General features: G+C 44.6%; 1 protein-coding gene across 1 annotated transcript; it reads left to right on the top strand.

The window, feature by feature from the left end:
* The first annotated feature begins 308 nt into the window (after positions 1–308).
* Positions 309–4630, top strand: S1PR1 (sphingosine-1-phosphate receptor 1). The gene is made up of 2 exons (XM_005520936.3): positions 309–442; positions 1832–4630. The coding sequence occupies exon 2, from the start codon at positions 1964–1966 to the stop codon at positions 3101–3103; it is 1140 nt and encodes a 379-aa protein (XP_005520993.1). The 5' UTR covers positions 309–442; positions 1832–1963; the 3' UTR covers positions 3104–4630.
* The last annotated feature ends 11763 nt before the right edge of the window (positions 4631–16393 follow it).

Raw genomic sequence — 16393 nt, 5'->3', positions numbered from 1 at the left:
CCGGGTGCGCCCGGTGGCGGGAGGCGGCGGCTCCGAGGCCAGGGACGACTGGAGCCCGGCCGCGGCGTCTCTCCCCGCGTCCCCCGGCCGGCAGGGCGAGGGGGTCCCGCGGGGGTGTCCTCCGCCTCACGCCTTCCTGCTCCGCCTGCTGCGGCCCCGCGGGGTCTGCACCGGCCCGGCACAGCAGCGCCCGCGGGTGCTCACGCCCCGCCGGGCGGGGCAGGGCCGGGGTGGCGGGCGGGGTTGTCCCGCCGGCGCTGGCTGGGCCGGGCCGGGCTTACAGGTCCGTGCAGGGAGGAGACAGGGAATCGGAAACGGGGCGGAGAGCGGCAGCTGCAGAAACATTAAAACCACCGAGCCCCCCAGCCCGCCCACCGGAGTTGCTCCGCGGGCACGCAAGATGTGCGGGACCGGTCTGGGCTCCGCGCCGCGCTTGAGCGAGGTAAGGCTCGGGGAGCCGCGCACCCCCCGCACGGCGAGGACGCCTGAAGTCCCAGCGCTGCGCTCCCTGCTCGGCGGGACCCCCGGGGGCACGAAACGAAAAAGAAGGGGTGGGGAGGAGGCTGCCTGGAGGCTGGCATGCCCGGTTGCGTGCCACGTCCGGCGGAGGCGGTGCGGGACGGGAGCCACGCGCGCTAGAGACCGAAGGAGAGCAGGAGCGGTGCGGGTTGGAGCCCGGGAGCGGTGCGGGACAGGAGCGGTGAGGGTTGGAGCCCGGGAGCGGTGCGGGTTGGAGCCCGGGAGCGGTGCGGGACAGGAGCGGTGAGGGTTGGAGCCCGGGAGCGGTGCGGGACAGGAGCGGTGAGGGTTGGAGCCCGGGAGCGGTGCGGGACAGGAGCGATGGCAGTTTTTGCCCGGGAGCGATGCGGATCGGAGCCCGGGAATAGAGAAGGAGGTCGAATCCACTGGTCTCGCATCTCTCGCTTTGCCCCGCTGGGGCTGTAATTTAACAAATCTGCCTGTTCTTTCCTTGCATAGTATTATGGGTTCAATTTTTTTTAAATGTCCACTACAAAACCTTTATATGTAAAGGGAGTTTCCTCTATATGTGTATTCCGTAATTATGCCCATTTCAAAAGCTTGCAATACTAGTTATTTAAATGCAAGGGGGTTTTTTTTTGACATTCTTTGTTTCAGACCCAAGGAAAGGGCTTGCTCTGTAGCTTAATTACATATTTTTCTTGCTTTTCTAAACTTTTTACTGCTGTGGATTTTTTAAAGCATGTTCTTACTTGTATTTATCAAGGGCACCCCTTACCTGTTTACAGCTTTAAGATGATCTCTTGTTTATATTTACATCAGTGAATTTACCACTGCTTAAGATGGTATCAATAAATTGCATAACTATTCCATAACTTTTCCCCTTCCAAAGTGTATTCAGACTTTATTAATGGAGGAGAATACGGGTCTCCTGTCAAATAATTTCTGTGCAGACTTTCATACATTTGGAGTTAAATCTAATCAAGCAAGCCCTTTCCCTTTTTAAATCTCTGCTGTTGTATTTCCCGCTGAAGAAAAAAGACTGGAACTTACTGCTGGGGAGCTTTGAGATCTTCTGTGTTGGAAGAAGTCCAGTAATGCAGTCCTTGCTGACTCCAACTTGTTGAGTTCTGCGTGACAGAACTTTTTTTGTCTTATTGGCTTTATGTATTGAATATGCCTAACCACCTTTTAAACCTATTTTACCAGCTGAATGAAACTGATTCATGTGTGAATATATTTATGACTCTGATGCACAGTTAAACCAGCAGATTACCTTAAACCCTTTAGCATTTGCTATACTGTTTGTCTTCCTTCTTTAAAGTCTGGGTTTTGTGCCTCTTGTTCTCAGGGCTGCAGTTTGTGAGGCTGTAGAGCAGTGCCAGGCAGACTGCAGGGCCAAGGAGCTGCGGGACAGCCACCGGGCTTGCGGTCGGCGTCACCGTCCGGTGGCCGCTGGGGGAGCAGTCCCTGGCCAGGCACCATGAACTCCGGCACCACCGCCCCGCAGAAGGTCACCAGCAACCCCACCAACACTGATGTCAACTATGTCATCAAAGAGCATTATAATTACACGGGAAAGCTAAATGAGAGTGTGGACACTGGAATTAAAGTGACGTCGGTGGTTTTTATCATCATTTGCTGCTTTATAATCTTAGAGAACATTTTTGTCTTGCTTACCATCTGGAAAACCAAGAAGTTTCACAGACCCATGTACTATTTCATTGGGAACTTGGCTCTTTCAGACTTGCTGGCTGGTGTGGCTTACACTGCCAACCTCCTGCTATCTGGACACAAAACCTACAGCCTGACCCCTAACCAGTGGTTTGTAAGAGAAGGCAGCATGTTTGTTGCCTTGTCAGCTTCTGTGTTTAGCTTGTTGGCCATTGCCATTGAGAGATACATCACCATGCTGAAGATGAAACTCCACAATGGCAGCAACAGCTTCCGCTCCTTCTTGCTGATCAGTGCCTGCTGGGTCATCTCCGCAATCCTTGGGGGGCTCCCGATCATGGGCTGGAACTGCAAGAACCTCTTGTCCAACTGCTCCACCGTGCTGCCTCTCTACCACAAGCACTATATTCTCTTTTGCACAACCGTTTTCACTGGCCTTTTGTTATCTATTGTGGTCCTCTACTGCAGGATCTACTCCATGGTGAGGACTAGGAGCCGCAGGCTGACATTTCGGAAAAACATTACCAAAGCTACTAGGAGCTCAGAAAAGTCACTGGCCTTACTCAAGACAGTGATCATAGTCCTGAGTGTCTTTATTGCCTGCTGGGCTCCCCTGTTCATCCTGCTTTTACTGGATGTGGGGTGCAAAGTGAAGGCCTGCCCAATCCTCTATAAAGCAGAGTATTTCTTAGTACTGGCCGTGCTCAATTCAGCCACGAACCCTATCATCTACACCCTGACAAACAAAGAGATGCGGAGGGCTTTCATCAAGATTTTGTGCTGCTGCAAATGTCCCCCAGCAGATTCTGGGACCAAATTCAAACGGCCAATCATTGGGGGGATGGAGTTCAGCCGGAGTAAGTCTGACAACTCCTCACACCCACAGAAGGAGGACGGTGACCATCCTGAAACCATCATGTCTTCGGGCAATGTTACCTCATCTTCTTAGGAGTAACCATGGGGGTGTATTTCAGAGTCTTCCTCTGAAATCAGGGAGCTGGGACGCCTCCTGCTCACAGCAGCAGCGTTGGGCTGAGTGAGCAAGTAGCATTAGTTCTAATGAGGCAAACGGTGCACTTGCGAGGCTGGAGTTCAAGAAATGGGACAGACTGTTCTGGCTTGAAAATCTTTTTCCCTGGAGCATGTTTTGTCTTTGCGCTGAAGCAGCTCAGGATTGTCAGGCGCATTCATATCCTGAAATCTCCTTAGTAACTCTGAAAGACTGATGCCTTGGTGAAATGATGCCTGGTGTGTGTGAGAGAAAGAGAGAGGGGGAGGAGGGAAAGGGAGAATGAATCTTTTTTTCTTTTTTCTCCTGTGAGAAGAATGTGAAGTTTTTTCTCTTCACAGCAAACCACTGACACAAAGATCTTTCTGTACTGAATTTAGTGGTGGCTCTGGTATCGTTGGTAATAAGTGTGTTTGTTTAGCACATAACATGGAAAGAGATCACACAAGTATAACTTAGACCACATACAACCATAATTGGCATAATTTTGCAGAGCTTTTAGTTAAGTCATAAGGTTTTATTTGCAGAGTCCAAAACTCTTGGGGTTTTACTTAGTAAGATCATAGCTGTGAATTTTTGCTGTCAGTCTGTATTATATTGAAGACCATGAGCTAGATTCTGCAGTTACTTTCGCCTGTACAATTCCATTGGCTGGATTTAATGAAATAGCTCAGAACGGCATTTGGCCCCATATTTTGATTGCCTTTTTATTCTATAACATTAAGAAACTGCATTATCATGAAAAATGCAAGGAAGAACTAAACATCATTTCTCTTCAAGATGACTTGAAAGTCTACAAAATAGTAAAAAATACTATTGACAACAGTGGGATTTTTGCCTAAGTAAGAAGAGCTAAAAACTGAAGGTGTATTTCAATGTCAGGTTCACAGTCTTTCCAGAAGTAAGGATCAGCTGGAAAATCAGAAAAGAGTACGCTGGGTTTCAGAAAAAACAGAAAGTTGAAGTGAAATGACTATCGATAAATGCACTTCCGTAACAAAATGTAATACATTTTGGCACATTTTATTAATGTTTATAATTTCAGCAAAGATGTCTGTATTTAATCGTGGAAGAAGTACCTGTTGTTAAATTGAATGTATTTGTTTTACAGCATCATTTTTACTTCTTTATTTTTCTAACCTGTGCTAATGGGGTTGAATGTGTACAATGTAAATAAGATACAGGAGTCTTCATGTGCCTAGAGTATTGCTGTAACAAACGTGGTATATCTGGGATAGCTGAGAGCAATTGACTTATCTACAGTCATCAGCAACTCCTAGGACTGGTATTTTGTAAAGAAAATGTATTGCCTTTGTAGTAAAATTTTCAGTGCAATTAAACTGTTGGGGTTTTTTTTTTCTGTTTTAAAAAATAGTATTTAAAATGTTTCTGACTTTTATTGTTCAATTTGCACATACCTTTATTGACTTCTAAACATTAATAAACTGATTTTTTTAAATGATTCTATTATCAGATTACTAGAAGTTTTTTTCTATTGTGGTGGTTTCATGCCAGGTGTGGTTTCCACAGAAGTAAATGAAAGAGTTCCTTGATTTTAGGGCATGCTGAGATTAAGTCCATTCTGTGGAGACATAATATGTAATGTCACAGGATCATGTAAAACATAAACTGAATTTTAAACTATAACTTTCTTGTCAGCATGTGCTGTATGGCTGAAATGCCACTAGAAGAATCTCTGCAATAGCAATCCTTCCCCAACAGCCAATGAAGTACAAACAGAAGGAAAACCAGATGGCTGCCAGTTTTACTATGACTGCCTAGAGTAGAAAAGTGAAGTAATTCGCTTGTATCACCAATATAATTTGTAAGTTCAATTCTTAGCTTATTGCAAACATCAAGGAAGTTTATGAAACACAGAACGATGGCCTCAACTGTGTGAGTGCTGCAGCTGCATTGGGTCTGCCAGCGAAGACCGTAGCAGTGTAGTTGAACGGATACTGTGTTACTTCTTCCAAAGGTTTGATTTCCATTTCCTTTCTCGTGGCTGTTCCCTCTCAGAATTACTTTTAAGTTCCATGGACCTCATACAGGATGCAGTTGGAGAGTGAAGATAAACCTCACCTTCTCGTACTGTATGTCATCACTGTGCAGGGTTTACTGTGGGAAATGAGAGCCTACTCACCGAGGAAGGTACTGGGTCATAACCTCACTTCCTGAAGGAAATTCCAAAAATGCCCTGAAGACAAAGGAGTGGAAACAGACTGGAATTTCTCTCCATCTGTCTGCCTGTATGGAAGGAATGATTTCATGTGTGCTCACTTCCTAGCCTTTTAATTAGTGACCTGAGCAGGGCTGGAAAAAGAGTTAAATCTGTATTTGTGCACAAGATAAAGTGTCTCTTGGCTCAGGCCTTCATTTAGGCAGGGATAATTTACCTTGGGTGCTGACAGTCATGAGGGAAAGCACTGCTTTGTCCCACGGATAAAGTCGCTTCTGTGCAGAGTACCAAAAATGCATAAACCATGGAACTTAAACCCCTATGCTACCTGTGAGTAAGTAAGACAATGTATCCCCATACATTGGGGATGTATGAGGCATACATGAGGCAATGCATAGGGACATCTGAGTTTGTAGGGGTGTTTTTATCAGAGGGGCTGGGGCCTTTCTGCTCCTGAAGCCTTACAGGCATTAAGGTTCTTTGTCCCACACATCTGAGATCCTATGACAAGGGCTGAGCTGTGTCATCACAGCACGGTGCCACTGACCCCTTGTGACTACCACCCCATTTCTGGGATGTACTGGGAGCTGATAGCCCACAGGTGAGTTATTTCCCTTCCCTTTGCTGGTATTTCTGTATCCCTTGCTTACCTCATCTATGCACTCTGGGCCTTTGTGGAAAATGACAATTTCCCTTATGGAGATGACTGTGTGATGGGAGCCCAGTTCTGGGAGGGAACTCAAAGCCCTACGAAATTCATGTGATAAAAGATGTGTACACCCCAGAGAGTGGCACTGGGCCATGGGAAGCATTTCCTACACTCACTAGTCATGATGACTGAAATCTACTTCCTCCATAGACACTCCACATGCAAGTAGACAAGATTCAGACAAGCAAAAATAACTAATAAAATAGTAACATTAGTAACAGTAAGGGTTCCTGCTGTGAAAAAAATGTAAAGGCCATTTTGTCCTGCTGCGGTGGGGGGGAACCCTGCAGCTCCTCAGCCATGGCCATACATTCCCATACCTAGGTTAGACCAGAGGTACCACACGAGTTTTGAGGCTGCAGTGTAGAAAGCACCCTTCCAAGCCCTGGCCTGCCTTCTGTGTGCATGGAAAGGTCATGCAGCTTCGTCCTGGTGGTGGCCATGTGCCAAACAGGCAGAGAAAATGAACTGAGAACTGAAAAGGTGCATTATACTGAACGTCTACCTGAAATAGAATAGCCTGAATTATTCAGAGCAACCTGGTCCTTTGATGTTTATTCTTTTTTTCTAGCTGTTCTTCCTATGCAAGGAATAGAACAGGGATAGAAAATGATCATAAAATCTGTCTGTTACTTCCCTGGAAACTCCCTGCCCAGGTATTCTTGTGTGAGAGGCAGGTATAGCAGGGTGCATATTGAGCAAGAGAGAAGCTGCAGCTGGAATTCCCCATGGACTTGGGCTTGTTGTATGCCACAGGCTGCCAGGACTAAAACTAGGGAACAGAAATGTGTAAAAATACTGTTATCCATCCTTATCTTACCTGTCACCTAAGAAATAGAGGGATTGCCCAAATATAACATTTCTTAATTCCTAATTTCGCCTGGAAGACCTCAATAGTGATTGCATTTTGTATGGGCTGAGGCTTTATCAGATGTTGTAAAAAGGGTCAAACTGACCAAGCATTCAAAAACATGGATACTCAAACTAGAGCTATATAACCTGCTCAGCTCTGAAATGCTGGAAATTCCCCAAGGTTCTCAAGTTTGCTAGGAAAACATCTATTGTATTTCAATAATTCCTCATTGGTTTAGTTTAGTTTTTTGGGGTTTTTTTCCCTTTTGAAAATTAGATTAATTCAATAGAACTAAAGCGTCAAGATTTAAGAAACAAAAAAAACCCAAACAAAATCCACCTTAATTAAGTTCCTCTAATTTGCTTTCACAAACTTTTCTAATCCAGTCTTTCTATTTACAGATGGAAAGAGTTTGCTTATTAGCTATCATCTGATTTATTCAGATAGAACCTTATTTCATTTTACATAGTTGGCAAGAATTGCATAGGGTCACGAAATCTCCCTCCAACTATTACTCTATGCAGAGGATTTCCCATGGTAATTAACAGTAATTAAATCCACTCTGCACACAGGAGCTATAAGAGCATGTGGTGCAGTAACTCATACAAGTTTTCTGATTAAATAAGAAGTACCTAGAGAAATCTGAAAGCCAAGCAGCCAATATAAATTACGATATTATCCAAAAGGTTGTTTGGGTGTGTCTGGGGGGTTTTATTTGTTTGTTTGTTGGTTTGAATTTTTTTGGTAAATTTGGAACATAATTAGTGTAGACTTATGTGATCCTCTTAGAAGGATGACAATGTTAAGGACTATCTCCCCTGCAACAGCAGGATGACACAAACCTTGTGTGTCACAGGTTTGAAATGTATCAAAGCAGCAGCAGCAGATACTTGTGCATATACAGTGCAACATCGTATGGGAGCTCCCCAAGCCCGCTCGGTACTGCCAGATCCCTAACTCTGCTGAAAAACCCTAAACGGCAGCAAAGCGGGAAGTGTTTCCTTGCACTTGGAGTTTCCGTGCTACCTTCCCGAGACAAAAAGACAGGAAATCCCATCAGCCACACCCAGGAATGATCCGGCTTGGAAAAGTCCTAATAAAGCCGGGCTCACAAAGCTCTGTCAACCTCTGCGAACCTTCCACTGAGCCTGAGGTAGCAGCCACATAATGGAAACCTGATACAAAGGCCAATATTTATTTTGAGCTTTTGTGAATGATTCCTTGGAGAAGACCCATTTTTAGGTGCACGGTACAATGACAGTACATAAAAACAGCTCGTCAGAAACGTGTGTGACCCAAACCCCATTAAATATTGATATGTCTGTAGCAATTGCAGTGTTTATTCAGAATCACTCTACTCATCTAAAAGTTGGATTAAAATACCAAATGCATGGCTTTGAAAACAAATGGACATTTGGAAAACGGAGGCTAGAGGGAAATCACCAAATAAATACTGGTTAAAATTATCTGCCAGGCTTTGTGAAATCATGGATGAAAACTGTTTCACTACCAGGAAACATCTGGTGTGAACCACAGTTGACAGCTGACACAGGTCCTGACCTGAGCTGTCTGCTCAAGGTAGTCTTGCTCTCTTAAACACAGAAACTCTTGGCATAAGCCTGTTGCTGTTGGAGACGAATAGATCACATGAACCCAGCTCGAGGTGTGGTGAAAGGAAGAGAGAACTTTATTTCTTCTCTCACAATTTATAGGTTTCTGACCACAGCCAGGGACTGGATGGTCAGGATAACACCTTTCCAACTGCACTGGCCGTAAGAGATGTCCATCACAAGACGTGTATCAGAAAGAATGTATACATATCTATGTTTACAGTTACTGTCCTGGGAAAGTCTTAGAAAACTATGTCAGCAAGCTGAGAAGCTGAGTTTTCAGGGCGACATAAGCCAAGACTTCTTGAATTAGCAGGGTAGTGGTGTAAATTGCTGGAATACTCTCAGACAGATTCTTGCCCATACTGAGCAGGCAGAGCTGAACAATGTGAAGGTGAGGGTGTGAATTACTTTAAGCAATAGAAATAGAATTTATATGGTTACACATAATGTGCAATAACAATTTTCATGATGTAAAAATTGTATTTGGCTCAAGATTGTGATTGAGAGTGTATGGGAGAACAGGTTTCAGGGATAATTTTGGATTGCTGAGGGAGGGAGCTGGACAACACTGTGATATTTTCCACTTGAAATGAAGGAATCCTCTGTGATAATGCAGACACAAAGCTGAGGATTTTGAGAATTTTCTCTTGTGAACTCTATCCTTAGATCTGTAATTCTTTCCTGAGCAACTCTGGGCAAGGTCTGATGAACACTCCCACACAGAAATACGTATAGTAGACACACAGGGATGTTTACAAGTGAATACTTTGAATTTTGTGGTACTATTCAAAGAGCTGGTATCTGTGTCATTTTGAATGAGGGGGAGAGTCTGCCAGGTCAATTATTACCCAGCTACTTGCAGTGTTGCCTTGTGCTTTGATGAACTGGATGCTGTATCAAGTTACTCTAAAGTGGAAGAAAAAAAATTCTACCTACATGTGCAACCCTGTCATGTTTGGAAGAAGGATCAAGATGTTAGCTGGAAAACATGTTCTGATGAAGTGCTGAAAAACAACTCATCACAGCCTGCATTGTTATCTTTCTTGCTTTCAGGCAAGACACAACTACGGTCTAACGATTTCTGCTAATCTGTTCGATGCCTGTTGTACAAGGAATTCATGTGAGCCATTTCCCAAACACCAGGCATTTTTACTTGTTTTTTATTTCCATCACAACTCCCACTTCTGCTGCTGGTTTAGGCATAAGATAAGAAATTGCTTGCAGCTTCTCTCTCTGATCAGGGTTATATGATCCATGCACCTTTTGAACAAATCCTCTGTGTTGGCACAGAGACATTACTTCAAAGCAGCCTACAACTCTACTCCAAACAGTGTAACAACTTCTTTTTTTCTGCTGTTATGCAAAATTCAGTACATTTTGCATTTTATCAGTTCTCTTGCTGGTTTTGTATGCCATATTGCAAATGTTGTTTGTGGAAATCTTTCAAATTAACATTCATCTCAGAAACTGTCCATTTCTCAAGCAAAAATATTTGAATTTTATTCTTCTAATAAGTAACATAGGTGTGAGGGAGAGAACTTGTCTGCACAACTGAGGTGACAGTGAAGAAACAGTGTTTCTTTCAACTTGAAATAGTTCGTCAGTGAATGTGGCTCTAGTCAGGACTCTAATGATACAGGGTGAAGTTTTTCTTTTCACTAAACTTGCTGAAAAATGCAGAGGCATTAAAGAGGGTTCAGAGGACAACAAAGCAAGGCGCTTTAATAGGATGAACCAACATAAAAGGCTCAGTGAGCAAAGCCTTTTCCCACCACATCGGCGAGAATGGGGAAACACAATACTCAGCCCAGCAGCTACGCTATGGAAGTATGCTGGGTGGTACAGAAAGAAAACGTTTTAAAGCTCCAGACAAAAAGCAGAGTCTGTCTATAGAAACCAGAACCAGTTAAAACATGCAAAGTATTTCAGAGTATTTTCAAAGTATTTTGATGTTTGAGGATTCAAAGTACCTTAGTATTTCAGAATACAATTAAGCGCGGTTGGTTTTTATTGTTATTTTATTTCTTTTAAGTAGCTCGACTCCTGCACTTGAGCACGGGCTCTTTCCTGCGGCACCCGCAGTCACACCCCGCCACCCCCCAGCTCCGGACACACGGCCCGGGCGGGCAGCGGCGGCTCCCAGCCCTCGGAAAGGCCAGCAGCGGCTCCAGGGGCACGTTCGGAGGTGAACACGACCCTCCCTTCCTCTCCGAGCCCTTTCGAGGCCACCGAGACCGCTCCCGCTGCCCTGGCCCCCGGGCCCCTTCCTGCGTGCTGTTCCTGCGCTCCGCACGGTTTTCCTGCCGGCCTGGCCCGACGCTTCCTGCGCCGCCTTTCCCTTCCCCGGCGCTTCCCGGCGCTGTCTGGGGCCGCGGGGAGCCCCGAGCTACGGCGGGGGAACCGCAGCCACCCTCGAACCGGCAGGACAAACCACCCCGAACAGTCAGAAAAGGCACTGAAAATAGCTTCTCTCTTGGTGATAAGCACACGGAAACAAGCGTGCGCTCTGACGGGGGAAGTTTAAAGGGTCTCACAGGAGCCAGAGGCAGTCCCGGGCTGCGGGCGCGCTGCTGCAGCGCTCACAAGGTTTCAGCAGCGCCTCCGAGAGCGTGAAACACCGGGTCAGGCAGCGGGTGCTAAGCCCAAACCCAAACCCAAAAGGTGAGAAGCCAAGAGCGGCAGCTGTAAAGCTGGCCAGGCTTTCACAGAGACAGTGTTTTCGCTGGTGCTTAAGTACTCAAAGAAGTCTATTTACTGCAGAGTATTTCACAGGAGCACCGAATTGCCCCCTCCAGAGCAGCCTTTGAGGCGCGGTGAGCGGCTGGGCCGAGCCCGCGCCCCTCAGGCGGAGCGAGGCCCAGCCCCAGACACCTCCAGCCCCACGGGCAGCCTCTGCTCCAGCCAGCGAGGGGGAGCTTTGTGGAAATGTGAAAACAACCAAGAGTCTCTTCTTTTTCTTATTTTTCCTCCCCCCCCCCAAATCCAGAAGTGCATTGCAGGTCTAGGATTGGCTGTGAAAGGATTTTATTTTTATTTTTATTTTCACTTGGCTGAAGCAGCACCAGCTGAGCCGCCGGCTGTAGGAGGTGGCAGGGCCGAGGCCGGGCCCGGGGGCCCCCAGCCCCCCCAGCTCGGGTGCAGCTCAGCGTGGGCGCCGCTCCCTCCCCCGAGGCCCGGGGGGAACCCGCGGGCCGGGCCCTGACGGGGGGCGGGTAGGGCTGAGGCCCAGCGCAGGGAGCCTGGGCGAGGCAGGGAAGGGTCTCTCGGGTGTTGTGTCCAAAGAGGAAGGAAGACCTCTGGTCTAGCTTGATTTGTCCCCTCATACTGTAAGGGGGCTGTGGTGTTTGTGTGGGAACCGTGTAGATTTACAGTAGTAGTGGTGTGTTTGTGTGCTCTTGTAACTATTTGGGGCTACAAGACAATGCCCCTGCTGAAGTGCAGGCAGAGTAGATGCTGCTATTTGAAATTAAAGCCCAGAGTAATGAAATCTGCGTAGCTGGAGTTTAATTACAAAATTCATTGAGCACACGTGTGAAAGCTGAGGCACAGATCATAGACAAAGTGTTTATTTCAGTCTTGCCTTTACTCTGGTTCAAACTTATCTGAGTGTTATCTCTGATCCACCTGTGGGCAGCCTTCTGGGAACAGGTTACTGAAGGCACAAGGCACAGAACAGGCTGGTACCACCCCAGCCTGACACCTTGGGAATTATGATACAAATTAGTGCTCGCTTGGGGAGAGGACCCAGCTTTCTCACACTGGTTATCGAGCAACCTTCACTCTAGCCTTTGTTGATCTTGTGTGCATTTATGCAAATACTTTGTTGATAAAATAACCATTGTTTTGATCTTCCCTCTTGAAGAAGTTTCCTTGGGACTGGTTCCTTTAATCAAAGCATTTACTTGTAGGGATAGAAAAAGGACTTCTAACAAACTAAGGCACGCAGGTACACTGGAGAAAGTGTAAGTATTCCTAGAGGTCATGCTTTCTGTGCTGTTTGACTGTGTCCCTGCATGAAATGAGGCTATTATGGCTCTGATATACACTTCTCTTCACAGCGAAGTTGAACAAATAGCACTGGATTTTTAGCTGTAGTTAAAGGCATTTTGATATGTGCCTCTTGCAGCCTCAGTCTTTTGTGTGGCCTCTACTCTCTTTCTGTTATGGGAAATCAGTGTAATAAAACGCTCCTTCCCTTCGAAGTGAATATCATTGTTATAGTACAATGAGTCAGGAAAGAAACAATATTAACTTCAAAATAATGGCAGTCAGAACTCACCAGCATGAGTTCCCCCTCCTTCCATCAATCAGCTGGAATGCCTTAACTGTGTTTCCTCACTGTGATCAGAATTTGGCAATAGTTTAATGAAACTGAAAGTGGAAGAGTTACCACAAATCAGAAGTAGGATTTTCACTGATATGATTGCATGCATGAGACCTCCTATTCAGAGTCAGGAAACTGAAAAAAGCTTGTCCCCTGGGAGCATTGCTTGGGTACATCAAGCAGGTCCACATGTGCCAGGGTTTTGGAAGTAATATAATTACGACTTTAACATGTTCTGAGTTTTAATGGCCTTTAAAGCCTGAGACATTCAGGCAACACTGTAATCCCTACATTTTGTTTGGTTATAGGTGTGGGATGTCAAAAAATGAACCTGCATGAAGAGAGAAGCAAACATGTCTTGGGATTCTGCTCATTTCTCTTCTAGGGTGGCTGGCTGCTGAGCTGGCTTTGGTTCTGATTGTGACCCTCTTTGCTTTGTGGCATGCAGGCCTGGAAATGCTATGTAAATTGACTGCCTTTAGAGGTTGTTTGTACTCTATCATTAGTCCTGCTGTTAGACTTGGAATTTTAGACAAAGGTGGAAGTTGTGGAGTATAAATAAGTCCTGCAAATTAAATAAAATTTTGGTCTAACAGAGATGGTCGCAAACGTGATTCATAAGGGGTTCATGAGCAGATTTCCCACGTGGTTAGGATGATACTCAGGGGTGCAGTCACTCACAGGCCGTGTGTTACTGCTGTGTCCATTACAAAGAAATGTCTGGCCTGTTTGACTAGTTGTGGTTGAGTTACAGCAGTTTCTGTCGCTGATGATCTGTGAGAGGAGAGTGTAAACACTGTCATTTGCCTTTTTGACTCCTTGTTCTGAGTGGCTGTGTATGCCTTTGCATTTCAGTTAAACGAGCTTGATCTGGAGAGTGATTTAGGAAAGAGGCTTGGACTTTTGTCTGCCTTGATCCCAGCAATCTCTAAAATGCTGCCGCAGTATCTGGTGAATTTACTAGTTTGCAAAGGTGAAGTTTGAAGAGTAAGTTAGATGAAAAGCAAAAGAAGACCAGAAGAACAGGCTGCCCTTCTTCTTTCCATTTGTAGCTACACGTTTCTGGAGGTTTGTGTTTGAATTTAATTTACCTTTCACATGGAAGGTGCGTCAAGTGCAGACACGTCTCCTCTGTGCTTTGACCTGGTCAGCTGAGCCTGAGTGCTGTAAAGCTGAGTAACCACAAGGCAACCTAAGCTAATGTATCATATTTTGTGTGGCTTACAAGTTTCAGCAGTGCTAACATGGCTAGCTTCTGTCTGGACTTGATTTCTCTTTCATCCCTCCAGCCGTAGATACTCTAATTTATCTGCCCCCAGGCATGCAGATGTACCCAAAGCTGTTTTGATTGCAGAGGCATTACTACAGTTCCGTTTGTGGTTTCTCTGTGAATTTCAAAAGCAAGCTTTTATATGTAAAGTTCTAGGGAAGTTGAAATTAAACTGTTTACTTGTCTTCTCTGGAGAAGGATGAAAGTTTGTATTTTTTGTCTTGCTTTTCGTAAGTGTTTTCTTTTGTTGGTTTGGTTTTTTTAAGCAGCCCAGGTGTCACTCCATTATTCCTTGTTCAGTGGTCTGTCACAGGACTCTGCTGACTGGTCTCTAAAAGACACTTTTGTTTAGTCTTAGTTATTTTACAACAGTTATTTGGCAGTGGGACTATGAATGGAAAGCATCATGAAGCAGAAAGAATACTGCATGAGTAGTGCAAGGATGATACTCATTTAATGCAGAACCTACACTCAGATCAAATTTGTTCTTGAAAGAGGTGGAAATTGTGGATGTTCCACCAAAGCTGATAAAAGTTCAGGTCACTTAGACAAGACCTGCATCTGACACTAGGTGGTCACAGCCTAAGACATTGGCACTGGCCCTGGTTCAGACTTTGGACTCTTGATGTCAGTGAAAGATTTTCTATGAGTTTGGATGGAAGTGGTGTTGGAACTGTTGTGAAAATGAGTGATTGATGCATTGTTATTACTTTTCCTCTGCTGCTCCTTGCATGCTGTCTGTGTTTTTGCTCTCCAGCATGAAAGGGAAATCCGGAAAGTTGATCATGCCTGTGAGTTTCAGAACAGCAGTCTGAGATGTTTAGAAAAACCAAAACTTCAGCCCCACCCTGTCAGACATAGAGCAAACTGGTGGTTGAGCAAACTCAGCCTGCATCAGCAAGAAAATAAGCAGTTTTTTTGCTCATTCTTGAGAATCCAGAATAGAGCAAAACAAGTGAATGGCAGCTGTGTGAAGGTCTTTTTCTTTGCATGAAATGGATTCATGTCATGGGCACAGCAGTATTTTGTGAAATAAATATTTGCCCCAATTTAAGGTACAGAATGAGCGCTGCAAGTGGTGGGGTCCTTTCTCTGAAGGGGGTGGTACTTAACTGAGTTGTAGGCAAACTCAGTCTCTGCTATCTCAGTTAACTTGCACTAAATCAAAAAACCACAAAACAATAAAAAGGGTAAGTCCAGGTTGCTCACAACTCCCACCCTGTAGGAGATTAAACAGTTAACCAATAGTTTAGGAGGTAAAGTTGATGGTTTTCCTGTGGGCCAAGGACATCAGCACCCATCTGTGCCAGCTAGAACTTTTCTGTCTCAAGCCTTCACATCATAAGAACAATAGGATTATCCACTTAAATACATTTTATTTTTCTTTAATTGCTAAAAATGTGTATCTTTGTTTGAAACTCAGGTTGTGGGGAAGGTGAACTCCTTCTGATTCTGTTGTGATTTTGCTCATTCTTAAACTTAGGTGATTCCTGGAACCTGGCTTCTGTTTTTCTTCCAGATTTTGGAACCTGCCTCTGCCTTTCCTGATTCTGCCAAGCATGAAAAGAGAAATAGTGAAAGTCCATTAAAAATGAGCATTCCAATGGGGTTATAGTATGACTGGACACAGGGGAAACACTGTTGTATGTTCCATTAGGGATCAGTCAACATGATCTACAAAGTTGTAAGTTATGAAACTCGCAATACCACTAAAATCTTAGTCTTGCATAAACTCATATAACAGAAAAGATGATAGAAAAATAACCTAATATGTTGCTTTACCTTTAACCATAAGGAGGATAGGTCATCCTAGAGACATTTTTAACTGGTTTAAATTATCTTTGTGGGTGAAGATTTGCAAGTTATTTAGGCCATCCATAACTTTGCAATCCTTACCACTAAAATCCCTAAAATTATCTTTTTACACTTTAAGCCCATCACTTCTTATTCCATCTACTTTGCCAATAGAAGCTACTATTCCATTTGCAATTGTGGAAAATTTGTATGTATTTAAAATGTGGCAGGCTGCCACCTCATTCTCTTTGTCTTTAGACTAACTTATGAAAATAATCATTCCTCAAAGGTAATTTTTTTCCTAAACCTCCACTGATTTTTATTTTTCCCCTCTGGACTCTCTTTAATTGAATAGTATTTGATGTGATCATGCATATACATTTTTAAAGAATTAACTACATGGTCTTAGAACTTTGAACAGAAAGCATCGTGCACAGCAAATAACAATGTCTGTGTGAATATATCATGTTACTAGTTTTAAAAATGTC

This window comes from Pseudopodoces humilis, chromosome 10 (assembly GCF_049639895.1).
Source record: "Pseudopodoces humilis isolate 2021_Gansu_Grassland_sample_001 chromosome 10, ASM4963989v1, whole genome shotgun sequence".
Taxonomy (NCBI): Eukaryota; Metazoa; Chordata; class Aves; order Passeriformes; family Paridae; genus Pseudopodoces; species Pseudopodoces humilis.
The sequence above is the reverse complement of the archived record's forward strand: the minus strand, read 5'-3'. Positions and strand labels throughout refer to the sequence as shown.